The sequence below is a fragment of the Stigmatopora argus genome, chromosome 1, assembly GCF_051989625.1.
Source record: "Stigmatopora argus isolate UIUO_Sarg chromosome 1, RoL_Sarg_1.0, whole genome shotgun sequence".
Classification (NCBI taxonomy): domain Eukaryota; kingdom Metazoa; phylum Chordata; class Actinopteri; order Syngnathiformes; family Syngnathidae; genus Stigmatopora; species Stigmatopora argus.
The window spans coordinates 13,642,320-13,669,438 of NC_135387.1; the positions used below are offsets into that span (position 1 = coordinate 13,642,320).

General features: G+C 39.2%; 2 protein-coding genes across 7 annotated transcripts in view; both read left to right on the top strand.

Annotated features, from left to right (window-relative positions):
• The first annotated feature begins 416 nt into the window (after positions 1 to 416).
• On the top strand, positions 417 to 10,103 carry nt5dc2 (5'-nucleotidase domain containing 2). The gene is made up of 14 exons (XM_077598853.1): positions 417 to 850; positions 2,472 to 2,656; positions 2,741 to 2,815; positions 2,899 to 2,954; positions 3,703 to 3,796; positions 4,667 to 4,795; positions 6,727 to 6,787; positions 6,851 to 6,953; positions 7,025 to 7,126; positions 7,497 to 7,578; positions 7,665 to 7,751; positions 8,121 to 8,261; positions 8,344 to 8,408; positions 8,480 to 10,103. The coding sequence occupies exons 1-14, from the start codon at positions 508 to 510 to the stop codon at positions 8,739 to 8,741; spliced, it is 1,785 nt and encodes a 594-aa protein (XP_077454979.1). The 5' UTR covers positions 417 to 507; the 3' UTR covers positions 8,742 to 10,103.
• A 784-nt stretch (positions 10,104 to 10,887) lies between these two features.
• Positions 10,888 to 27,119, top strand: part of rap1gapa (RAP1 GTPase activating protein a) — a 45,240-nt gene continuing 29,008 nt past the window's right edge. For 2 of the 6 annotated variants that reach the window (XM_077598745.1, XM_077598761.1), the window contains exons 1-2: positions 10,888 to 10,905; positions 22,491 to 22,526. Coding sequence is in view for 3 of the 6 variants with exons in the window: in XM_077598755.1 (XP_077454881.1) it covers positions 14,286 to 14,292; positions 14,840 to 14,903; positions 22,491 to 22,526 (107 nt within the window). In the remaining 3 variants the exon portion in view is untranslated. Of the gene's footprint in view, positions 10,906 to 14,164; positions 14,293 to 14,839; positions 14,904 to 18,184; positions 18,211 to 22,490; positions 22,527 to 27,119 lie in introns of those variants that run through there. The other 4 variants (XM_077598769.1, XM_077598788.1, XM_077598755.1 and 1 more) reach the window with 3 other exon arrangements.

Here is a 27,119-nt window from a genome sequence, read left to right on the forward strand (position 1 = left end):
CTGGGCACCAGTCGGGCAACACACTTATTTGGTGGTCAGCCAATCGCAAGGATAGTATCACATTACATGGTGATGAATTTCACATTTTAGTTTGATGATCATTAAAGAATGCTGAATTCCAAACTTCAACATGATATGTTTCACGTTATATTATACAGTCAAGTCTCTAATATACTAAAATTCCCTCCGGTGGCCACAGATAAACTGTTGTAGGGGAAGATTACTCAACTGTAGGCGCATATTACGCAGGTATTTATATTTTATCCATCCTGGCACTCAGGGCAGTATATTTCGTTACTGCCAACTTCTTGGAAAACATGCCTTCATCCCATCACTCCATCCTTAACCCACGGGAAATTTTTACCTCTTGATGATTGGTTGCTCCAACAAACGACCCGCCCCTTTTCAAATTAAGGGGCGTGCCCGTATTGAAAACAGTGCAGTACGTGTGTCTTGGCTTGTTGTTGACGGACGATCAATCCTCTTAAGCGGCCCTCCAAACGCACAATGTCGCTGAAAATCGTGTCCACGTCGCTTACCCGCACACTCTGGAGCGGAGGAAGCCGAAAACAAAGCTCCAAAGTCAACCATGCGTGCGGCGTGATGGTACGCGGCCACGGCGGAACAAAAGCAGCAAATAGTTGCTCCGTCTCCTCCATGGGCTCGAGTGCCGACGTGCAGGCTTGCAGCGAGCCGTCCCTCGAGCCCACCAAGACGGCTGGACAACGAAGCGAAAGGCCGGCGGGGGCTGGCACGAGGAGGCGGGCGTCCACGTCCTGTTCCGGGGCTCCTATGGACAGAAAAAGCCACATGTGGGCTCGTTACGCGGATCTGAAGCGGCTGGTTCACGGTCAGTAGAATAACAAAACATATCACTTTTCAATGACACTCGAATTCATGGCGAAACGCCCCCGATGAAAACTAAAACCAGAAACCCTCTTGAGTTTTCCAGCTAGTCTTCCAGATTCGTGTTTTCAAAACACGCCACCAAAAACAAAACAAGCGATGGGAATATGCCTTTTTTCCATCGGAAATGATTGTCAAAATGCATTTTATGGTTATTGGGAGTAACGCAGTCCAATGATGAATTCTTCTATTACCACATTTTTAAAAATGTATATTCCTATTTTATATTTTTGACAATCATGCTGTTGTGGAAAATATTAACCCAACTACATTTTTGGGCTTTATGTAGGATTAAAAACAAGTGTAGAATCACATGTGACATGACAACTGTTTAACAAATGAAAACAAAATGTGCAAATGACTAATAAAAGGAATAAATGAGCTTTTTATTATTTTTTGTATTAGTATTGAACTTATGGCTTCCCATTGTCTAAAGTTTAGGATGTGCCTCTGGGCCTTAGCCATGTGCATTTCTGTTTTTATTCCTTTTTAATTTAATTAATTTAGATTTAGCAACATTTCATTCATCTATTAATGTATTTATAATGAAAAAAATATATTAAAAACAACTATAAATAATAGTTGGTAATTTTTCTAATGATAAAAAATAGCCACTTGTCCTATAGTGTTACAGGTATATTAAGTGTAAAATAAATAAATTGCCAAAGTTAGTCACTAAAGAGTTAAAGATTTTTAGTGTCAACTTTTGAGAGAAAACATTGCTATCTAACAAACACATATTTGTAGTGAAAAATGACTAATCAAATCCATCAAGTAGGTATTGCACGATTCTTGACAGTATAAATATGCGCTGACATTTCGACTCTGACGTGATTGTTGTGGCTCCAGGGAATTGAGGCCAAAAGTGCTGGGTGCAACTCCAGCTGCAAAAGCCACACTATCATATCACTGAGAGTCACCATATAAACTCCACATTTAGCCCTTATTGTGCAAATAAAAGATAGGCCAATGAAACAAGCTCTGCATATCCCATTTTAGCAATGAACAAAACATGATCTAGAACACACTCTTGGGATCTCTTTAAACTGGATGTCATTGATGAAATCAGTTACAACGTACACATTATGCAACTTCCTGAGCTTTTGCCAGCCTCTCTAAATTGCAGTCAGATAGGTCATCTGCAGAAAAAAACATTGGCTTCCTATTTCCTACAGAAATCTTAACATTGTGGTGCCATTAAATGTACATTCCTCCATCTGTCAGAAGAAGAGACTTGCGTTGGTATGCTTACAATCTATTCATTGAAAATATACACTAAGAAAACATGTAACAAGCTTGTTCCTTATTTGACATGAATTTTTGTTTTGCTACATTTTATTAAATCCAAGTGGTTCTCCTTAATACTTAGAAATATGTTTTTTTAACATAAGTGAAACAGTGACTTCAATTCAAAAAACTTTATTTGTACAAGTCTAAAGTGTTTACATTTTGAAATGAACACATCAGATTTGTCACTTATTGGGTGCTATTTTTATCCTTGTATTGGTTATTGTTTACATTTTCACCTGTTTTATTTTTTTAGCCTCTTTCTTTTCTGCCTACAGAATTAATTCCCCCTGGCGCATGCAAGTCCCTCAGCTCGTCGGCCATCTACGCCAACAACGAGGTCAGCTTGGCCGAAGTGGACATTTACGGCTTTGACTACGACTACACGCTGGCTCTGTATTCCAACGTGCTCAACACCATGATTTACAACACGGCGAGGGAATTTCTTATCGAACACTTTAAGGTTAGTGCCACTTTGGAGATGTTGTTTTGTTAATTTCAGCCCACAAACACGCACAGATTTTAATTTGGTGTTCCTGCTCTCCAGTACCCTGAGGGAATCCTCAAGTATGATTATATTCCTAACTTTGCTGCTCGGGGGCTTCACTATGATATCCAAAAGGTATAATGGTCTTTCATCACTATAAAAAGCTTTATATTTTACAAAAGGAGCATCTTCATGTTGAAGCTACTTCTCCTCGCTAGGGTCTCCTGATGAAGATAGATGCCTTTCATTACATTCAACCAGGAACTGTATACAGGTGAATTTTTTTGCTGTTACTGTGTTGTCAACATGCCAAGTGTGTCCCATAAATGACTGTAAAGTTTAAGTTTGCCCGTGGCTCATTAATTTCTATCAAAACATTGCTGCCTGGTGGAAATTTTTTTAATGTCCTCGGCTGCGGTCCAGGTCCTATTTGTGAACGTTTGCTGTGTTTTATGATGGCAGTGTGATGGGAATTATCCCATCAAATTTGTGTTGGGCTCCAGTTGGTTATAGAAAAACCTCAAGCAGGGTCCGATATCATTAAGTAAGCATGGAAATGATATTCTAAAAATAAGAGCAGAGCCTAAACCTGGAGTGTCCATATCCATGACTGAGTTTTTATTGGCCCGCAGCAAATTATGAAAATATCATGGAATATGGCCCCAAAAATTGAATTGCAAAGTAGTCCTCATGAGTCTTTATTTTTTATATGTTTTGTACTGTATATAAATTAGGAAGACTATTATCTTAAAACCAATTTCTGCCCAGATACTGTACATACATATTGGTGTTGTGCGATATTACAATATATATCATCAAGTTTAACAAATGAAAGTTGAAGAATTTCAATTTGGACCTTTCATCCTTCGATTTTTCTGAAAGTGGCCCTCGGGGAAACAAGTTTGGACACCCCTGGCTTAAACTGGCTTCAATTCTGTCCCAATTTAATCAGAAACAAAATTGAAAAAAGCAACAATATCCTGACTCTGTTTTGTCATATTGTTCATATTTAATACTATTAGAGGCCTGAAGCCCGTACCAGACGAGGAAGTCCTCAAGCTCTATGGGGGAACTCTCCATATCCCCCTGCAGCAGGATAGTGGCTTCTATGGAAAGGTGAATATATTATTTTTAATACTTTGGTTCCTTGAAAGACTGATGACTGATGTCAAACGTTTTTCCAGACATGATTTTTGCTCTAAATTATGAGGGGGAAAAGCCAGCATTCAGGGGAGCCCGGCACCCGAGTGGTTAGCATATCACCCTCACAGTTCACTCTGTGGAGTTTGCATGTTCTCCTCGGGCTTGCGTGGGTTATCTCTGGGTCCTCCAGTTTCCTCCCACATCCCTAAAAATGCAGGGTAGCCTGGTTAAGCACCCCCCAGTTATGAGTGTGAACGCGAATGGCTGTCCGTCTCCTCGTGCCCTGTGAATGAATGGCCACCGATTCAGGGTGTTCCCTGCCTGGTGCCCAAAATTAGCTGTCATAGGCTCCAGCACCCCCCGTGGCCTTCACAATGCATGTGAGGATAAGCGGTTCAGAAAATGAATAAATGAAAGCCAGCATCCAGTTTTTATCCCAAACTCTTACATGACGAGGATTAAAAAAAAAAATCAAACAGAACGATGTGCATCGTGTTCTTACATAAGTTATCGTGGTGCATTTTCTAATCGAGTTTTTGCTGCTGCAGGATTCACAAGATACAACCGACAAATAATTTTTTGAGTTTTTAGATCAGGTGATTTTGCGCGCTACAGCTATAGTGTTTGACGTTATTTGCGCCATTCCCTCCGTGAGAAACTCACGTTGATGTTTGGAATGTGAACCCAATAGTCCCTTTTTAAACCACTTAAGTCAAATAGGTTTTAGCTGGATGGGCCTCTTTTAGCGGAGCAATGATGAATGTTGAGAACAAGTCTCAATTTTGTGTTGCGGGCAAATACATTAGACTTCTTTGTATATATGTCATGCCTTGTTGTTACCAGGGCCCAAAAGTGAAACAGTTCATGGATATCTTCTCTATCCCTGAGATGACTCTCTTGGCCGTTGCAAATGATTTCTTCATCAGCAATGACATTGATTACGATCCTGTTCATCTCTCCAAAGATGTCTCAGTAAGTATTTCAATTCTGTTTGTGAATAACTGTTCATTTTTATTCAATGGGTGATGTCTCGGAATTTTTTTCAAGAGATAAAGCAAAACACCTAGGCTCATCTTTAATGGGAGATGTTCTATAATGGGCCATTTGACCGTAAATAAAAAGCAAAACCTACATTTGTTTTTAGCTCAACCAATAATGCATGTCACAGCAATACCCCTATTGATTTACTGAAAGTCTATAGGACGAAAGAGGCGAAGGGGAGATAGGGTCAAAGGTGGCATAGATTGTTTTGTCAGAGGACTAACCACTTATAATTTTCAACGTTGTTGCTTCTTGGTAATCATTAAGCAATTTTAGTTTGTTTGTAGTTTGTATTTTAACATCGGATGAGGGATCACTACAACCATGTTAATTCATGTTATTGGTTCTCAGTTATGTACAGTATGTATTGTTTACAATAGAACCATTTTTAATAGAAAAAAATACATATTTTTCTAAAGCCACACTGAAAAAAATTGCACTTTTTTCAGCGTGCTGTCACTACAACTGTAAACTTTTATACTTGCCTCGCAAAATAACTGACTATACAACAGTTTTAGAGTGTGTGAAATTGGAAAGTCTCCAGACTGAAAAGAATAGTTCACCATCTTTAAATTTAATTGGCAAATGGAGGAAAATAAGGTCTAATCTCAAGGCACTACTGATTTCCCCAGTAGTCGGTGTCTTAGCTTCAGCTGATTCAGGCCGGGGTCAATGCCGAGGCTGTTGCGCCTCATGTTTGTCGAGGTCCAATGCTCTTACTGAGAGGTGAAGACAAACAGTGCATTGCTCAGCATGAAGTGCAGCAATCTTCCATGTGAAAGACACTGGTTCAGCAAAGAATAACAAACTGTTGAATTTGAGTGACAACGGCATCCTGTTACAGGAAACACAATAGTCTTTATTTTTTTAAAGCTTTCCAAGTACAGTGGTACCTCGAGCTACGAGCTTAATGCGTTCCGGGACTGAGCTTGTATGTCAATTTACTCGTAAATCAAATGAACGTTTCCCATAGAAATGAACTAAAAACAAATGAATTTGTTTCAACCCTCTGAAAAAACACCAAAAAGAGGATATTGGATTGGAAAAACATTTTTATTTGTTCCAATTCGCCATCTATTAACAAAGTAACAAATAACTAGTGGTTTAGTAGTACTAAAATGTGTTTAATAGTACTAAAATTAGACGGATTTCGCGAAAGGGAGAGAGAGAGACGGACAGAGGTGGGGGAGACTTTTTGCACGGCAACGCGCTTGTAACATAACATAAACAAATTTAAATGAACTTGGATTACGATGCAGACACACTCAAAAATAAGTTTAATCTAACCTTACACTAAACTTGATTCTATTTTTGTTTTACATTTTTATACCTTTCTTCCCCCGGGTTGGCTCTATTTGCCCCGCCACCACCCTGACTTTCAGATGCAACCTATTGAGGCTTGTTTGCTTTTGTCTTCCCTTCAAAATATTCCCAAAATGATTCACACAAATGTCCTCACAATAGGATAACGCACGACCACTTGGCCTTGCCCGGGAAGTAGTACTCCTCTCGTATTAGCGAACAAGCTCTGCCATTCGCACTGACTAACGGGGAAAAAAAACACTGAAAAAAATGCAATGCTCCGCCCAGTGCTCGTAGAGACTTTACACAAGGGAGTTGTGACTACAAAGACAGTGGCCATTATGTTCTCATGAGCAGCCTCTGTTTGGATTGGATTGGATTGGATAACTTTATTCATCCTGTATTCAGGAAATTTCGTTGTCACGGTAGCAAGGGGGGGTTGCTCGTATATCCTAATTTGTCTCGTATCTCAAGATAAATATTTGCTCAACATTTTACTCGTATGTCGGGAGCCCTCGTATGTCGAGGTATTACTGTAGTGAAAGTTTCTCCCTTTACAGGAAGCAATCGGCATGGTACACCTAAAGGGCTTCATGTACAAGTGGATTATGCAAGATCTTGGTAAGATTTTTAAGTCTGAGGAATACCGTAGTTGTCTGTGACCTATTCTCTATGTTCCGAAAGACAAGTTCATTCTGAGAGGTGAGGAGACGGATGCCGTTTTGCACAAACTGGTCAATCATGGAAAGAAGCTTTTCCTCATCACCAACAGTCCCTTCAGCTTTGTGTAAGTTCTGTCGCATGTCCGTGTTTTGAGCTGGCGACTGTTTGAGGGACACTGTTCTTTGACATGTTTAGGGATAAAGGCATGACACACATGGTGGGAAAAGAATGGAGAGACTTTTTTGACGTCATCATCGTGCAAGCGGACAAACCTCACTTCTTCACTGACTGTGTCAAGTATGTCCATCAATCAAATTCTTTCTTTTCACCCGATGACCGTCTTTTGAGATTAAAACCTCTTTAACACAAGAGATCTGGCTCAGGAAGGCAGACAAACCGGTTATAAAATAAACACAAGATACACAATACAGTCAAATTTTCAAGCATAGTTGCTCCATCTTAAAGAGTAAATTTGTTGGTAATTTTGTGCAAGGGTTTTAAACATTCAATGCCGCGTGTAGTTGGTAAATCATTCATTAAATGTGTCTGTTAACATTTTTGGAGAGATTTTTTGCCATTTCAAATAATAAGAGAGCAATTACTGTTTCACGCTATATATTTTTGATAGCGGTACTTTGGTTTATTTTAACAGTATATAATATTTCAGACCCTTCAGGCGCTTAGATGGAAACGGGGACCTTCGCTGGGAAAAGATCAGCAGTTTAGACAAAGGCCAGATCTACAAACAGGTTCGTACCAAAGTGCATGGAGGCCAGTTTCATCTGCAGAAATGGCATATTTCAAATTCACTGGCCTGTTTGTTTTTATCTGGCAGGGAAATCTTGTCGACTTTCTCCGGCTGACGGGCTGGCGAGGATCCAAGGTTCTTTACTTTGGAGACCATCTCTATAGCGACTTGGCGGTGAGTCTTCAAGCCTGGTGCCTCGTGCTGTTCACTGATTCAAAACAGACTTAACACGGTAAAAAAATACATGGTAAAACTTTTCTAAACATGAAGCTTAGAGTCCACTGTATTACATTATTCAAAAATTTGCATGCAATGTTTTTTTTCCAAGATTTTCCATGAAAACATCTAGCAAAAGGGTCTTTTTGTAAATGATACAGAACTGCCCAAAAGGTCTTGGCACGAGCTTTTGTCGATTTTGTCATGAATTCAAAGAAAGCTTGGTAACAATGTAACACTAGAGGGCAGTGCTCGGTGTTTAGATGTTTTCAACTGTGCTCACTGACTTTGTCATTTAGTCCAAGATTGATTCTTTTGTGCCGGTAGGACCTGACGCTCAGACATGGCTGGCGTACGGGCGCCATCGTACCTGAACTGGAGCAGGAAACCAAAGTTGTGAGCACAGAGCGCTACTCTGTCAGCCTCACTTGGCTCCAGGCTCTCACTGGCTTAATGGAAAGATTACAGGTGACACCTTCAAGTCAAGCGTTAAGCCGAGAGTGAGGAAAGCTGTGTGCCGCTGTCTTTTGACTACTTTTTGATTCCCTAGATGCACCGTGATCCAGAATCTAAACAGGTGATGGAAGAGTGGCAGAAGGAGCGTGAAGAACTCAGGTGAGTCCCATCACTCTTGCCTTGTTGAGATACTACAGATGACTTTTATGATCCGTTTTGTTGTTTCCCAGGGTGATGACGAAGAACTTGTTCAACCCTCAGTTCGGCAGCATCTTCCGAACATGCCACAACCCCACGTACTTCTCCAGGCGGCTGTCTCGCTTCTCTGACCTCTACATGGCCTCCCTCAGCTCCCTTTTGAACTACGACCTATCGTACACCTTCTACCCGCGTCGTAGCCCTCTGCAGCACGAGGCGCCGTTGTGGATGGACCAGCTCTGCACTGGCTGCATGAAAACACCCTTTCTGGAGGAGATGGCCCAAATACGATGATCAGGTGCATTTTTAGCCAATCGTCGCAGTTTGGGTGCGGAATGACAGCATAGAATTAATTGTACATGGTGACCAGTTGAGCCAAAGATTCAAAAGAGTCATCAGAAGGTACGCTGCGTGAGCTGCTTCAAGTCAATAAGAAAAAAACAAGAACAAAAAAAACAAAAACAAAAAAACATAAAGCGCACAATTAGCTTTTTTTGTACTTAGTTGTGGTAATGAACTCATATGTGCAATTCACATTTTCACCTCCAGCAGACTAAATTTTCAGAGGTTTTAGACTTAAGTATAATTTATATATAAGAACCCAAATGCCAATTTTGGTGGGTGTCTAGGCTACACTTTCAAAAAGAAAATTAAGCTTTTTAAAATTAGTATTTGACTCATTGCAATCAATCACAACGATAGACGTCTATTTCATTTAAACTGGTAAGATGAACCATGAATATTCATCTTTCGGTGCCATTGATGGCGCTAGACGCCAAGATTTATTTGGACTCTGAGGAGCAAATGAGCCAGTCAATGAGTTCAATGAATGAGTTTTAAAAAAAAATAGCGATTTGGTATATGGATGAAATAATTAATCAATGCACCACTAAAAGACAACAAAATTGACAATGAAATAATAGAGTCATAATGTTGGGATAAAAATAATTTCTGGTAATCCTTAAAAAGTGGACATTCACTGAAGATCTTTTTTTTCTCGTGGTATGCATATTTTACTTTTGAAAGTAGCCTTAACAGTGGCAACACGTGGTTTAAAAAAAGCTTTTGTTGAACACAAATATTTCTGGACAGTCATTACATATATATTCTGCTTGAGAAACCTAACTTGGCAAAGTTCAAATGTCTTTTTTATTACATAGTGCAGTTACTTCAATGTAACATTGGCATAGCTTATGTCAAGAAATACAATAGAGACCAGGCAGCACCGTTAAAAAACGTTCAAAACAAAAACCTACCGTATTATTGTAGATTTTACACCGAAGAGCCTTGTTACTTAACTCTTTCACCCCTTCTATAGAGTCGCAAATACAAACTGTCAAGTTGTTGCTGTTTACTTACAATGTACATGTATTATGTTGTATGCAAGAACAAATGTATTGAGTCGCTATACATATAGAAATTTACCGTAAAATGTATGAATTAAATAGTATGTAGTATCCAAATATGCTGTGAGACCACAAAGTCATAATAATTGATTTTTGTCTTTCATTATTCTCATATGTATTTAGCATTTAGTTTCAGCCCAAAAATGTAATTTTAATATGCAGGAAAATTATTTTCGGGGAAAAAATGAAGTATAATTCGTTTAGAATTTATAATTTCTCGCCAAACAATGTTAGGAACAAATCAGTATTCAAGATTAAATACAAATGTACTTGTACTAGTATTTTCTGAACTGCTTTCTCCTCACTAGGGTCACGGGGGGTGCTGGAGCATATCCCAGCTGACTTCGGATCAGAGGCGGGGGACACCCTGAATCGGTAGCCAGCCAATCGCAGGGCCCGAGGAGACTCTCTCACATTCATACCTAGGGGCAATTTATAGTATCCAATCAACCTACCATGTATGTCTTTGGAATGTGGGAGGAAACCAGAGTACCCGAAGAAAACCTACACAGGCCCAGGGAGAACATGCAAACTCCACACAGCTGGACCGACCTGGATTCGAACCCAGGACCCCAGAGGTGTGAGGCCGACGGTATAACCACTGAAGCCGCCGGGCCTCAATCAATTTGCAATTACCATTCTAATGATTAACCCTGATCCAAAAAATAGAAAATCGACCTCCAAAGATTGGTAGATACTGACCAAAGCTACTTAGCTACCAAGTTGCAATACAATCTCTTCATGGATCACAGAGTCTTTGGACTTCAAAGTTGCATTCCACAAGAAGAAAAAGAACAACAACCAGTTGACAGTCCCCCAGCCCATTAAAATGATTGCATCCCTTTTCCTATACTTGCGTAAATCTAGTGTGCAGAATATGGCGTGTTTCGCTTCTCTTGCTTGCCATGAACATAGCATTGACTAACACGCTTTCCTCACCTTCGTCTGATTGGTCACATGGTTGCTAAGCAACGCAGCTTCCACCACCGCTCTTCTCTCCACAACAAACTCATTGACTTCACACGCCACCTGCACGAAGATGGCTCCAAAAGGTATCTCTCCTGCTTCTACTTATAATGTGCGCTCTAATTTGCTCTTGGTAACAAAGCATGAATTGAGGTTCACTTCAGGATTTTTCCTGTAGTTTCAGTGGCAAATTTCCTAAAATATCTTGGCCACTTATTATTAATTAACACTGATGTCTGCGCATGAAGTAACTCATCAGTTTCGTGACCTGTTTCTGCCACGGAGCACTTGCATCGTCGCTGCATCGTTTTATATTTATTGACAACGTTGCATGACATGAACGAGCTCGCCATGACCCCTAATGCGCATTTGTGGTGTTTGTTAGTTTTGGTATCGTATCAATAACATGTTCATAATGGTTCAAAACCAAAGATAATACTTTAACAGTTCAACTTTGAGACTTTTTGTCCTTCTCCCAGCACATTCTGCTCTCGCTCAATCTTTTACTCCCATTTCTGCCTCTCGCTTTTTCTTTCTCTTTGGTCTCAGCTGTACGCGTCTTACTGATGCCTGCTCAAAACCTCTTCTATTATTGAACGGGCCAGGACGATGGAGGTATTCCCTGTCGGCAAAATTGTCTTTACGGAAGGAACTATTTGTTGGCGTTAAAGGAAATATTTTGGTTTTTGCTAGGTTTTATCCTGTTTTCCAAGGAGGAGCATGTTGAATTCATTTTTCCTTTTTTTCCTCCACAACTTATTCATTCATTCACAATTTCCCTCTCCGTTGAATTATTCATGTGCCTCCTAAGAGTAGGACGTCAGACAAACATTATTCGAAGCAAGCGGAGCTTCGCTTTGATGCTTTTTCAATGTGTTAGTCCACTTGTCTTTCTTGCATTCTGCCTTTGTAGTACTGCAGTTCATTGAGTTTCATCCTTCCTGGTTTAAACCTGAACATCCCTATTTGATGTGCCACTGTACTCATTGCCTGACCTGACGTCCAATCCATTTGAACTGGGAGAGACTGGGACCAGAGATTGTTGCCAATCCTCCCAGTTCAAATGAACTGGATGTTGTCGCTGTCAAAAGTGGCCAAGAAGTTAACAAGACAGTGAGCATTCGTTTGGAAATATTGCCACTTGAACTTTAATTTAAACTTGCTGTCCTGATTCGTTTCCTCTAAAAAGTATGAAGAAGAGGACAAAAGGACATTTTAGAGTCAACAAAATAAGGTTGCAAATAAATTACTATGTTTAAATATTAGATGGACTTGTGAAAAAAATAATTTGGTTTTCCAATGTGACAAATTTCTTGTCTACTATGCGTAAGTTCAGAATATTTATGGCGTTAAAAGTGCAAACTAAATTTACTTAAATGAAAAAAATACAAATCCCTGTTTTGTCCTGTAAAGTGTAAACAATAAGAGAGTTAGGAAGAATAGAATGTAAGAGGAGCATGTAAAAAATGAAAATGTTTCAAACACGACACTCATTTTTATAATAAGCTAAAAATATTTCACGCTATTTACACTATTTTGAAAACAAAAGACTTCAGCAAGTGAATGAAACTCACCAATAACATCTTGTTGAGATTTGGCTGTTTTGTTCCTTCAGGTTTATTTTTTTAGGATTTATTTTATTTTATTTTTTAAATTTTTATAGCAACACACGCTTTACTTATGGTATGTATCCAGAAGAGAGCGGTGTTGCCACATATTCGGTTCTCTCGTGGAGTTGTTGGTAAATATCTTGAAACCTGTTTAAAGAACGGGTATTTTATTTATATTTTTAAATGAGTGTTCATTCAAACCCAAGTGTTTTTTTTTTATTGTGAAGTCACTTAAATTGAGCTTATAATACTGAAAGATGATTCATAATGCCCAATGTGGTAATTTAGAACGTTAAAATGTCAAATGTATCGCTTTAAACTGGATAACTTGTCACAATAACATCAAATTTACCATATTAAACTTGGTAGGGTATTAACTTAAAATGGTAAATTCATCAAAATATGTGAAATGTCACTCAATAACGTGAGACATTACGTTAAAATGTGAAAATGATCACATTAACCATTTCAGAGAACCGGTTATTTCAGTGGGTAACAATTCAAAAGATCATTGTCTTTATTCATTTTCTGCCAGTCCATGTCAAAGAGTACAGAGTATGTTTCTCATCATTTGAATGTAAAAAAAAAAAATACCATTTAAGTTACAAGCCTTGACATAGAACGAATCAAATTCACATCTCAAGGCAGCTCTTGTGAAGTACATTCCTGCAAAACCTTAAGTACTTCCCACCACAGTGGCTTCGCCCTCACGTGTTTATGTGTTTTTGGCATCTTTCGCGGGGAGAACGATTCAGAAACGCCTCTGCAAACAAATCACCTCTTCAACAACCATATTTTTTGCACCTAGCTAGAGAAAGTAATTGGAAAAGTGGGGTCATCTCCACACCCAAGTAGGCAATTAACACAAAAAGATCAAACATTTTTTCATTTTTAAAAGATCAAGCAGCCCCATTCTGTCCTAAATGTTATTTTTCAAACTAATGGCACACTGATGGTTTCAAGCAGCCTAAGGTGAGAGATGAGGCCTCACTTCTTTGGTCCTCCTGCAAAGCACAATTGCCCTTTGAATCCATGTGCATTTATATTTGGACGGCACCTCTTCCTCTGCAAAGTCTCCAAATATCCGCTTCTATGTGTGCTCCTTGTTCACTCAAGTATCCACTAAATATTTAGAAAGTATCCAACAGCAATGGGCAGTGTGTTCATTGCCATAGTGCATACATCTTGAAGAAAAAGCAGCTTCCTGCTCTCACCTTTTAGTGAAGTAGACGGCTATATAAACGTTGACAGAAAAAAACACAACATTTTTTACTTAGTAATTATGTTGACTGTTCAGAAAATGAGATGAGATGAGAGATGTATAAATAAATACCATGCTAATAAAAGATCAGTAATTACATTAAAATGAATCAATCAGAAATACACACTTTGTTACAGCTCATAGTATTTAACGTATCGCATACATGATGGTGATTAAACGTCCAATTCATTTTAACAGGGAAGACAGGCTGTGAATGATTGAAAAAAATGATGAAAATATTATCATTCATAATTTGTGCATGAAAATAAGGAGACTTTCTTAAAAGTTCACACGTTCTCGTGCATGGAAAAAGTAGTTAACCCTTTGAAATGCCATCATTTCATGCAGATATTGTTTAGGAAATCACAAGAATGAACAAAGGCACTGCTATATATATGTACTCACTGGCATTGTCAACAGACAGCAGTCTATGTATGAAGCCGGTGTGTGTCAGAGAGGAAGAGGCGGGGCCTGTTGTTGCCCCGCCCCCTTAATCCACACACGATCCCCGTAAGTGACAGGGGTCCATTCAGTTCTCAGTGTCGCGTGTCAGCAGGTATGCCGCAGAGAAAGAGGAGTTTTACTTTTGGAGCTTATGGAGGGTAAGTTAGCAAGAGTTAATGCTCTTTTTATCCAATCAAGCTACGATCAGAACATCACGCGTGTGATAGATAAAGCGCGTTCGGGATTCCCGGTTTGATGACTTTGCACATTCTTCTCTGCATGTTTGTGGCTCCATCTTTGGACTGCCATCGTGTTTAGGATGCTCATGCCCAGTTGAATTCAGTCCAGTTCTGGTGCCCCTTTTGACCCTTTCATCATAGTCTTACATATCAGTTATTTTAGTCATTAGAGCCCTCCTGGTCAAAATGGATTGATTGGATTTGTAGACCTATCAATGACAACTAGTCTTCCCAGTTTAGATGAATTGGATGCAAATTGCTATCAGTGGCATGCAATAAGTTAAAAAATATGAACAAAAAAAATCTATAGTGTTACTCGGGGCTCTATTTTTTAAATCTAATTTATAGTCCTATAATAATCATTCATAAATATTTTGATTAGTATATAGGAATAATTCAAAAATGCAATGTACAATGCAATGATGAGTATTCATTTTTTAAAAATATATAATTTCTAATATTTAAGTTTCAGTGATCGAGTGGTTAGCATGTCGGCCTCACAGTTCTGGGGTCGAGGGTTTGATTTCCAGGTGGGTCCTCACTGTGTGGAGTTTGCATGTTCTCATCTGGGCTTGCGTGAGTTTTCTCTGGGGACTCTGGTTTCCTCCCACATCCCAAAAACATGCAGGGTAGGCTGGTTGAACACTCTAAATTGCCCTTCGGTATGAGTGTGAGCGTCAATGGTTGTCCGTCTCCTCGCGCCCCGCAATTGGCTGGCCACCGATTCCGGGTGTCCCCCGTATGGTGCCCGTAGTTAGCTGGGATTGGCTCCAGCACCCCCTGGTACCCTTGTGAGGATATGGTGTCCAGAAAATGAATGAATATTTAAGTTTCTTTAATGACTAAAAATATAAGGTTTAAAGGTCCCAAGTGTCAACCTTTCAGTAGCTTTCCACTGGTGTGATGCCTGTCCTGAAAGGGTCAATATGGTGTAAAATTAAATTTTACGAATGACATTGCTTGCCAGCAATGCATAATTGTGTGTAGGAAGTATGTATTTGTTCAGTAGATATGTGTGAAGGTCTTTTTCCCCCATGATGGGGAGTACTGTATTGTCAGTATCCAATGAAAAATATCAAATCAAATTTTGTTTACTCATTCATTTTGCATTCTTTACCTTCTATTTTAATATAAAAAATCTGTCTTTCCTAATCCTATAGTGTAACAATCAAAATAATGGATAATGATATGTGCTGACTGCAAACGTTGATATAACGTGACACAAAAGATGTCACGTGAAAATCTGTCAGATTCCTTCTTTCAATTTGAAATTGGCAATCAAAAATAGTATTATTATTATACTATATTCTTTTTACATTAATAAAACTAATCAGTAATGAGAAACCTGTTTCTGGTGTGTGCCGTGGCCACCTGTGGGCAGTAAAAATTAGCAGTTCACTCCTTAGTAAATTGCTGAGATTGTTTTCATTCTTCATGCTGGCTGGATAAAGAATTTATGCTTTGGAAGATTGTTTTAGGATTGCAATATTACCACCAACACTAGTTGCGTAAATAATAGTTTATTTTTATTTCATTTCCCGCTCAAAATTGAATTATTGAATAATGATTCAATAGAATTCTTTTTTTAACTACTTTTCAGCGAAATGAATCCTATTTTCTAACAGATGTTGACTTCAATAAACCTGTTAGACATTAGTCCGAGTTAGGGATGATCCATTCTTTCATTCATTCATTTTAAACCCTGAATTGGTTGAGACAAACAGACATTGACGCTCACACTCCTACCTAAGGGAAATTTAGCTGTCTGGACTTAATCTTATTTACCAGCCTACCATGCATGGTTTTGATGACCAAACTAAATTTGATTCGATTTAGAAGTCTTCCAGTCTGGTCACATCCTTGCCCAATGACAACGTACTGTGTATTTACAATGTTGGTTATACCCTTGTGAACACTGTGATGGGGAAGAAAAAGCTAAACAGACCTGAAAAGAGCTCAATGCTCGTTATGTGGTCTCGTGAAGGGGAACACCGTCAGGCCACATCAACAATGTGATGCTTGGCATCATGACGAGACGGGAAGAATTCTGTCATTGTTGAATAACAGAAACAAAAGATGTAAATGCCTTCTCATGTATTGTTGATTTCAAATTTGACTGCAAAAATGTCACCTAAATGTATCTCAACCCACTTGTAAATCTCAAAATAAATAGTTTTTAACTTTAAATCATATCATAAATATTTCAACCCATTCACAATTTTTATTATTCACCTTTCAAGATAGTTAACTCTTTCTATCATTGTTATTTATGTACTGTACTGTAGTTATTGCAATACAGGACTGAAAGTGGGAGGTAAACAAGACAAGACGATTCCATTCGCCGCCAACCAGACCGGCTCCTTTCATCTATTATAAATATCTTATTCCAGTACTATTGACGGTGATCGGCCCCCCATCCATTTCAACCGGGTCTATTGCCGTCAAAGGAAGGGAATGTGGTAAAGGAGATTTGCACCATTTACAAAAACAGAGGCCGAGATTTGTTGTCCTTTTTGGATTTCTGTATGTTCAGACCACAATACGCTCAACCTCATTGGACTAAGAATGGGATCACGAACAAGTGTGGAGTACAAGGGCAGGGAGGATTTGTTTGTTTGTTTGTTTTACTTGTCTGAGCAAAGATGATTCGGCTGTAAGACGGGGGCTACTTGAGGACAGGAGGGCATTCAAGTGAATTTTCAAGGGCAGAGGCAAAACAAACACTAGACGGAGGCCGACTGGAGGGCTCTTCAGCGCCTACCCAGGCGGTCGGCCTCGCATATTTGACATTTTGCGAGCCATCTGCCTGCGGAGACACACTGGGCAACATTCAGTCATAGTGGCATCTTGCTTTTTATGCTGGTTAATTGCAGCCATTTGATTATACAGCCATCCTTTTGTGTTTGTACAGCGTCATCAGGAAACACGAGACAAAATAGAATGTTTTAATATCCAAAAGTTATTTTCAGATTTGAAAAGCGCTCTTTAGCATGGCCACGATGGCAGCAGCTGCTTAAATGCTATGTGATGTGTACCAAAACGAATGAAGGCACCTTATCAATTTTGACCCGCTAATGTGATCCATGCTGCCTGGATGGCCGCATAACAAATTTGTTTGTTGTCATTCTGCTGATGGATGGCTGTTGGACATGTGTGTGCACATTCGCATACTGTACTAGAACTTGTAGTGGAGCTAAATGGGAACACTCAGCTATTTGACACCCACGTCTGTCAAAAGGCTCATTCATTCTCTTGTACAGTTTTGGCTCGTTTTCGTCCTCTGCTCTGATAGTGTCAAAGTTCCAATCTCATGCATTTTCAATCACAAATTTAGAAATTGTTTGGTAGTTGTTTGCATTTCCATTTGAATGTCACAGAGTTACTAATAGTTTTTCCTGCATTTTCTGGAAATTGACAGTAATACCTGGAAGCTTAAAAATATGATTGGTTACAAAAAAATCAACAATTATATGAAAAGCAAGTTTAAAATTTGCAACAAATTAAGCCCTTGTAACCACTTAAAACACTGAAACCTCAAAACATTTTTGCCATCCAGTGCATTTTTGCTATTTAGGCCTGTCTTGAGACATTTTCAATTTTCTCAAAAATGTGCTTTAGACAATCAAAGGGTTAATCCATTCATTCGCATCGTTTATCCTTGCCAGGGTCGCGAGGGTGCTGGAGCCTATCCCAGCTAACTTCAAACAAAAGACGGACTACACTCCAAACTGGTTACCAGTAGACGTCGGGCACACATACAGACCGACAATCATTCACACTCACAATCTCACCACCACCAAGTGGGAATCAATCCCATGCTGCCTGCAACCAAGTCAGGTGAATGAACCAGTACACCATCGGTTGGTTATTCCCAATGTTTGTTGCGATGAAAACTCCCAATCAATGATGAGAAAAATGTAACCTTGATGACATGATATAACAGATTCTCATTTCTGAGCATTCTCAGAGTTGTGAGAAATGTGAAACAAGATATCGAGTTACTGTTAAAAAAATGATTTAGCTAAGCATGTGTGTTGTCTCACGCAGATTACGTTTGGACCACTTCTAAAATTTCACGTTAGAATGTTGCCTCAGCTGACTGCAAGATGAACAACAAAATGTTTAGCTTTAAGCTGGATTTATTCGGGGCGAGTTCCCCAAGCTTGCCTGGTGACCTAATTGCAAGGAGCCGTGTTGCTGCCTTGATTACGCCACACAGTTGAGATGTGGACCACAAAAGAGAGAATGTCAAATTTGCTCTTACATTAAATTCTACGTGTAATGCTTTGTAGTGGCAGTTTGAACACTCCCCGTGATAGGCTGAATGGTAAATATATATATATATATATATATATATATATATATATATATATATATATATATATATATATATATATATATATATATATATATATATATAAATATACACATATATACATTATATATATGTGTATATATACACATACACATATATACATTATATATATGTGTGTATATGTATATATATACATATACACATATATACATTATATATATGTATATGTATGCACACATACACATTTATACATTATATATATATGTATATATATACACATATACACATATATACAATATATATATATATATATACACACAGACACTGTTTTGAGACATGTTGCTCTTTTTTTCTTGAGTTGCACTCTTCGCAAGAAAAATAATGATACATTTTAGCTGAATATACTTACATTTTCCGTAGGTAGTCATAATATTTAAAGTCAATTTGAACAAAGGGCGGAACTATGTGATGATGTTGAAAAACAACAAAAATTGGATATTGTCAAGCTTTCCAAAAACAAAGATAGTTCTGATCTGATTAGAGTTACAACAAAGTAACCTCTCTGGCTGCCTACCCATTCAATTCATTTTCAATGGACTGATCATCTATGGCTGGAGTCACCTGATGGCGCAGTGGTTCTTTCGCTTGACTTTGGTGACAACAGAGTGGGTTCGATTCTCATTCGGTGGGCATGTGATTGTGAGTGCGAACATTTGTCTGCCTCTATGAGGACCCTATCAATGACTGGCAATCATTATAGTCTCAAAGTCAGCTGGGCTAGGCTCCAGCACCCCATGACCTTAACCAGGATAAGCGCAGTTGCGAATGAAACATTCTTCACCACTAGCCCTTCCAGTTCAAATGGATTGGGAAGTTTATCACCAGACGAGAAGTCAGAAATAGAACAAAAAGCAATATTTCTTTCAAATATAGCCCCCCCTCTCTTGACACAAACAAACCAGTTCATCAAGTTCATCAACTTTTTTTTTCTCAAGCTAACAGCAGGCTAATGCACACTGCTTGCACTGTACAAATACGCCACATGAAGCACACGCGCATTTTTTCTAACCTACTTTTGTCCATCGGTGCACATAGGACAGACTCGTCTTTGTTTCGTTTAAGCCTTTTCTCTATGTTTGTTTGTTAATGCAGCGTACATTATACAACAGTGCAAGGAAACAACAAAGAATAATGGTGTGAGTTCCCCAATTTAATACATTACTGTCCTTACTGTCATTTGGACGTCCTAAACTAAGTCGGTTTTCAGCTACAGTTACTAAAACAAACAACTGAAACAAATGAGATTTTTTTTTTTTACCGGGGGGGCCTTTGACAAGAATACAATGAGAAAAACAGTAGTGACAAATCCAGAAAAATGAAGGGACGCATTTCCCTAGAAAGTGTGTACACTCTTGACTTTTTCTTTTATTTAGTGTTGGCGATTAAAACATGCTTTGTCATTTTACCAAATAATGTCTTCTACCCTTTTTTTGCAGGTTTTTCTTTTTGCTATTTCAACATCTGGCTTTAATGCCCACTCAAATCCAGTCGAAAGAATTTATCCCTTTAGCTATCTGAAGTTCACGTTGCTTTCTCACCATATATTTTATAGGTTTTGTATTAAAAATAATAAAGTTGTGTTCCTGTGTGCTTCCTACGTCGTACCTTTCACTCTTTGAACCGCGGTTCCTACGTATGTTGAGTGTTTGAGCGTTTCGAATGAAAATATATTTTATCGGCTCATGAAAAAATGTTGACACACCCCGCCCGGCTCATTCAATTGACGAGAATGCCAAGAAAGTTAATCAGCACAGTGAGATTCTGATGTTATCCTCTAGAAAATGCTGGACTGAACCCTTCCAGGCACTCCAAGTATCTTGGCAACAAAGCAAACGTCAAGTCATGTGTGTGTGCGTGTGTGTGTCTGCTGGAACTCCAATGGATCAACAGAATTGAAAAGCATTATACGTGCAAGTTGGCGATTCTTAAAGTGTGGTACCCTCTAGTGGTAAATAACTAAATAACTACAATATATTACTGAAATGCACTATATGTAATCCTTGTTTTTTTTTAAACTATCACATTTGTCAGATGGGCTTGACTTTAATTCATTTTTTAAAGCAATAAACATTTGTAGTAGTGCAATTTTATGCGATTCAACTCTTGTAGTGTAATCATCATGGAAGTTTCCCATTTTCAGTAACTAATCACTATTTCATGCATATGCCTCCTTCATATCATGTCCAAAAATGAAATGCTGCTCTGGCTAAAGAACGCGAAAACTCAAAAGCTTTTCTTTTAGAAGCTTTTGTTTCCACCCAACATTCATACGAATGACTCCATGTGAACTCCTGCTGACCCACATGGTGGAAAGCAGTCATGCATCCCCGTCGTCCGGCTCAGCAGCAAAACAATGTTAATGCAATTGTACGCCAGGAATATTTGTGCAATGCCGTGTGAGTCTTGGCAGACTCAAAATTCCGTGTTCCACGTGTTTGCAGCGTAAGCGAACTTAGGTGCGAATCAATGAAGAGTCCAATAGTGTATGTGATGCTTGCTAACTGTTAAAATCTGGTTTAGTGTGTCAATAGTTTTCTTATATTGTCTTGTTTGTGTTGGACTTTGTTTGTAAAAACGCAGTCCGCTGTGTCCTTTAAGTCAAAAATGAAAGTAAAGGCCAAACGAATTATTGTAGTTGCCAAACGAAACAAAATGATGAAAAGTAAATAAAGTCCAAACAAAAAAATCTTCTAGATTCTTTCACACTGCCAAGATTACCGCTTATCATCAGTTAGATCAATTTAAACATGAATAACTTGGAAAAGACTTCCTCCGAAATTTCTGTTGTTCTAAAAACGTTTGACCTTTAGTGAAGGTCAAGCGAAATTTAAAAAAAATCCTGCTTCAAGGGGCAGCCCGGCGGCTGAGTGGTTAGTACGTCGGCCTCTCAGTGGGGGACCTAGGTTCAAATCCAGGTCGGTCCACCTGTGTGGAGTTTGCATGTTCTCCCCGGGCCTGCGTGGGTTTTTTCCGGGTACTCCGGTTTCCTCCCACATTCCAAAGACATGGATGCTAGGCTGATTGGACACTAGCTTGCCCCTAGGTATGAGTGTGAGCGTGAATAGTTGTTTGTCTCCCTGTGCCCTGCGATTGGCTGGCCACCAATTCAAGTTGTCCCCCGCCTCTGGCCCGGAGTCAGCTGGGATAGGCTCCAGCACCCCCCCCCCCCCCCCCCCCCCGCGATCCTATTGAGGATAAAGCCGTTCAGAAGATGAGATCTTGCTTTTCAATTTATTGAAACCCTGACCCCAAAAAGTCTGCACACCCCTGCTCTAAATTTATCTATTTTGCACTCAAGGCTGCTGCCTCATGCGCCCTCACAGCGCCCCCTGTTGTCTGCGAGCTGCTCCTCCTTTTAATGCTGTACATGAGTGAGTTAGGAAATGTCATGGTTACAACGTTCATCAAAAGAAACAAAAGGAGTAGCAATCCTGACACACTCGGCGTTGAAACTGTCATTTCAACAATTAGCAGTGGTTATTTCTGTGTATAACCGGCCCACTATGTACATGGAATGGGCACGGCCCTCTCCATCCTATGCATCTATGCAAAGGACAAATCACAAACGCATTTCACTTTTTCCACATTTAGGTAAAGCGTGAGCTATTGTAGAAATTCCCTTTAATATCCTAAATATGTATCAGGAACTGCTCTCATATTTTTATTTAAATTGAGCTTCTCAGTCTGTATGTCATTGATCAGGTGTTGATAATAAATGTACATTTATGTGTTCATTTTCTAGGGTGGACAGGACCTTCTCCAAGGCAAGGAGCAGATGGTGAGTTGTTGCGTATTCCTAATTATGTGCTGCTTTAAAGTGTAAAATACATCTAATCTCTTAGATTGGAAATGGTTAGTTGTGTGTGTAAAAGTATAACCCTGTTGTGACAGAAAAAAAAAGTTCAAAATGACATTTTAGAAAACTTTGATGCAATGATTAGGATTTGAAATAAGGCCTAGAGTTAGCAACATTTAAGATGAACCAATTTAGGAAACGAGAAAAAAAAACAGCAAAATCAATAAAAAGAGGACATGAGTAAAACACGAGGAGAAATGCAAGCTGTCAGAAATGTATTTTTTAGACGGGTTAAAGTTAAAGAGCTTAAATGCCATCCAAATTGTCTTTAATGCTTTCATTCATGAAATGTAAATTATTTTTTTACCCTTACCCCTGAGTGCGAGCACTTCTACTCTATGCCCACAAGGTGTGGTCACACCACCAAAAACCTTTTTCCTGATCCCACATGGTGTTAAACGCTGCAGTTAGTAAACTAAGTACAAACGAAGATTAGGCTTTCAATTTGTTGGCCACCCAAGGTTTCATTATTGATATTGTTGTTATGGATTTGTCCTTTTAATGAAGAATGAATATCATGCATGGATTCATCCAGACCGCTCTTGTTGTGCCAACATTCCAAAAGTGATCGACATGCCGTTTACAGCTATCGCCCGCACAGCACACTGCAAAAATAATCACTTTTACCAAGAATATGTGTCTAGTTTCGGGTAGAACATAACCCATCTTATTCCAAACACCCCACAATCTTTATTGTTGACAATTTGTAGTTGTTCTATTAATGTTTTTTTTATTTTTTAAGAAAAAATAACTTTTTTCTAAACTGCCAACCCATTTCAAACACCTTTTAATAAAGTCCAACCATAAAATCCAGTCCAATTTGCAAACCACCCCAAAACCTGGTTACTGGTCACAATGACAACATCTGGAAAATGTCAAATTCTTACAATATTTGAGAACTCGTGGTTATCTGGGGACCAGTCTTGGGTGTAGTCAAGCTAATTGAATCAATGTTCAATGTTTTCGCCTGAGGTTTGGGATAAAGTTGATGTTGTGTATGGGGAGTGAACATCGTCATAATGCGTGCTAATACATTTTTATCAGATCAGAGTCTCTAATCTGACATAATTGTGATTTAATGTCAGGAACTGCTCATCTTTCTACAAGCGCACTTGATTAAATGTTAAATGGTCATTGCGGGCCAACAAATGATCCCCCATGGAAGGTGCCTAATTGCTCGTAATCCTGTCTTGCTAAGCTTCCCGGATCGGAGGACATAGCAGAAAACGCTTTGTGTGGATGAGATGTTTTAGACTAGAAGACCCTCGGCCTTCTCCCTCCCACACAAAGTGCACTATGTCCCTGGAGCATGATGGATTATTAAAGCCGGCTGTCTATTGTGTAACTCCCGACTCATTCTCTCTTGAAACAAGATGGCCTGCGGTGCCAGCACGCTATCTACAAGTGACCTTCATGTCGGGCAGGCCCGCGCCTCCATGGGGAATCGCTCTCCTAACAGGGACGAATTCAAGGCGTATGCGCCAGCAAAGAGAAACCAACCAACTGAGAATCTTTTCCCACAGCTACCATTTGTTGTTTCTGTAATTGTGCAGACGCCTCTGATTGCAGATAGCCAATTTGGCAAATCGTTTTAAATATATTTGCCGCATTCTTGTCATGCGACTTACTATCCGGTCCTTTTGTTTCTGTGCAGGTCTATCAACTATCTGCAGTACAAAATATTTTTTTAAGGATAGGGATGTTATTCAAATTTTTGCCAGTAAAGCGGCACTTCAATAGCAAACAGCTAATGCCACCAAGCTTTGGGTCATTGTGCAACACACTCTGCAATTGCTCGAGTTGGTGATCGCTGGGCTTAACAGGTGGCTTTTCCTAGTGTCGGTTAATAAAAGATAGAGGCTCCTTTTTGTAAATAAAGTGTCTCAGGACGCAGTAAGAAAGAAAAAAAAGGAAGGATGTGAACTTCTTGGTAAATATAGGTTTGATGGTGTTTACTAGTTTGTTGATTCTGGTCTGTGAAGAGCAAATTGGGTCCTCGGTGAAATCCCCCAATAATATGTCACTCAACATCAGACTTCTTTCTTGTCTTCAAACACACATGCTCACAAAATTTTATTGTCGAGGTCGGTCGGAGCACAGCATCTGCTGTGTACGTCTCCTGTGGACTGACCAAATATAGAAGCAAAGTGACATTCCTGAGTCCAAATCCACCTGCTATCCGACTATAGAGCACAAGACGTCAATCATCGAGCCCACATGACAGAAACTCATTGAAGGGTGACGCAGCCGGCAAACATTTAAGTGTTATTTTTGTCAGACCGTTGAGCTTGTTTGTTTCTCTGTTGTTGCCTGTCAACTGTCTAGCAAAGCATCATCTTCTAGTGCGAGAGTTGTTTTCGAGCACCCCCTGCAACCCTTGTGAGGATAAGCGGTGTAGAAAATGAATTAATGATTGTAGCAGTAAACCACAGAAGGGTTATTTGTCAAGAATATATTTTTATTCTCATTAAATTCCACCTTTTATTTTTCCAGAGTTTCCCTACGTTTCCTCTTCCATATGTACAGTCGTGGTCAAAAGTTTACATACACTTGTGAAGAACATAATGTCATGGCTCTCTTGAGTTTCCAGTTATTTCTACAACTCTGATTTTTCTCTGATGAAGTGATTGGAACAGATACTTTTTTGTCACAAAAAAACATTCATGAAGTTTGGTTCTTTTATGACTTTATTATGGATGAACAGAAAAAAAGTGATCAAATCTGCTGAAGCTCATTTCACTGACACAACTTTCTAAGTCACCAAAATTGCTAATTCGTGTTGCTGTATGTATATTTTTGACCCAGCAGATTTGATCACTTTTTCTGTTAACCCATAATAAAGTCATAAAAGAACCAAACTTCATGAATGTTTTTCTGACAAAGAAGTATCTGTTCCAATAACTGGAAACTCAAGAGAGCCATGACATTATGTTCTTCACAAGTGTATGTAAACTTTTGACCACAACTCTATGTATTTTTGTATTTTTTATCACTACATGTTGTTGTTTATTGACGGGGGAAATGTGCACTTGTGAGATTTTCAACAAAACATATATCAAATGGTCCTACAGTGGTGACCTTGCGTCTAAGAGACTTTCGTGCATGTCTTTAATTTCCCAAGCGGGATGAGGACGGCGGAGGATTTGTTTCCCAGGTTGATTTAACACTCTAAATTGCCCCTAGGTATAAGTTTGAATGTGAATGGTTGTCCTTTTGCCCTGTGATTAGCTGGCAATCAATTCAGGGTCTCCTGCTTGCTGCCCATAGTTTCCTGGGTTAGGCTCCAGCACCCCCCGTGGCCCTTGTGAAAAAAAGCCGTATGGAAAATGAATGAAGGACATTTTTGGATAAAATCCTAATGACTATGCAAATAATACAGTGGTTGACTTTTTGAGTACAAATACCGTATGTTTCGGATTATAAATCGCAGTTGTTTTTCATAGTTTGGCCGGGGGTGCGATTTATACTCTGGTGCGACTTATGTGTGAAATTATTAACACATTATTATATCATTTAACATGTTATTTTCACACTAAACCACAAGAGGGCGAGCTAGACCTGTGTTGATAATTTCAACAGAGTTGTTTAAAAGTGACACTGAGGATGAAGATTTCATTGGATTTAGTGATTTCAAGTGAAACTGATAGTTTGGTAAACTTGTTAGCATGTTCTTTATGCTAGAGTTATCTGAATAACTCTTTTTGGTGTTGGATTTTATCAAATAAATTTCCCCCAAAAATGCGACTTATACTCCAGTGTGATTTAGATATGTTTTTTCCCTTCTTAATTGTGCATTTTTTGGCTGGTGCAACTTATACTCAGGTGCGACTTATAGTCCAGAAAATACGGTACTCTCAAATTGTGTTCAGTTTATTGCTGTTAAGGCAAAAGTGCGATTTTCTAACCTGCCGTCACTGCTTCTTTGATCTGAGTGGATTTGAGAAAGTGAAGCAGCTTGTTAAAATGACAGCGGCAGCAGCAATCCTCGGGGGGCATTTGGGGCGGCGAGGGGAGTGACCGCAGCCCACTTTGAGGCTGCTAATGTGATGTGGAATTTGTGCCAGAGGGGCCAGCTGGAGGGGATGTACGGAGGGAGGATGCTTTGAAATCATGCCCTAATATCTCTTCCAACCCCTCTACATTCAACCAGTGCTCTGTTGCTCTTTCTGATGATTTTTTTTTTTCCGTCACGTGAGTTTGTTGTGAACGCAAGCCATATTGATTCCAGATTTATGTGTAGATGGCATTCTGCGCTACCCTGCCTCAAAAACAACGAATGGGCGTGAGAGCTCACCAACGCAGTCAAAATATGCTATTTTTGTGTCCAGAATAAATGTGTCGGCATCTGCTGCAAGATTAAAACCCTAAAATCACTCTGGAAATGTTTGTGAATGAAGGATTATTAACTGAAATAGCATTTTGCCCTCCCCCATTTAATCCCCCCAAAACAGATTGTAGATAATATGCCTGTTTAACATTGTCTCTCTGGTATAATCATGTTTGCTTCAGAGCTTT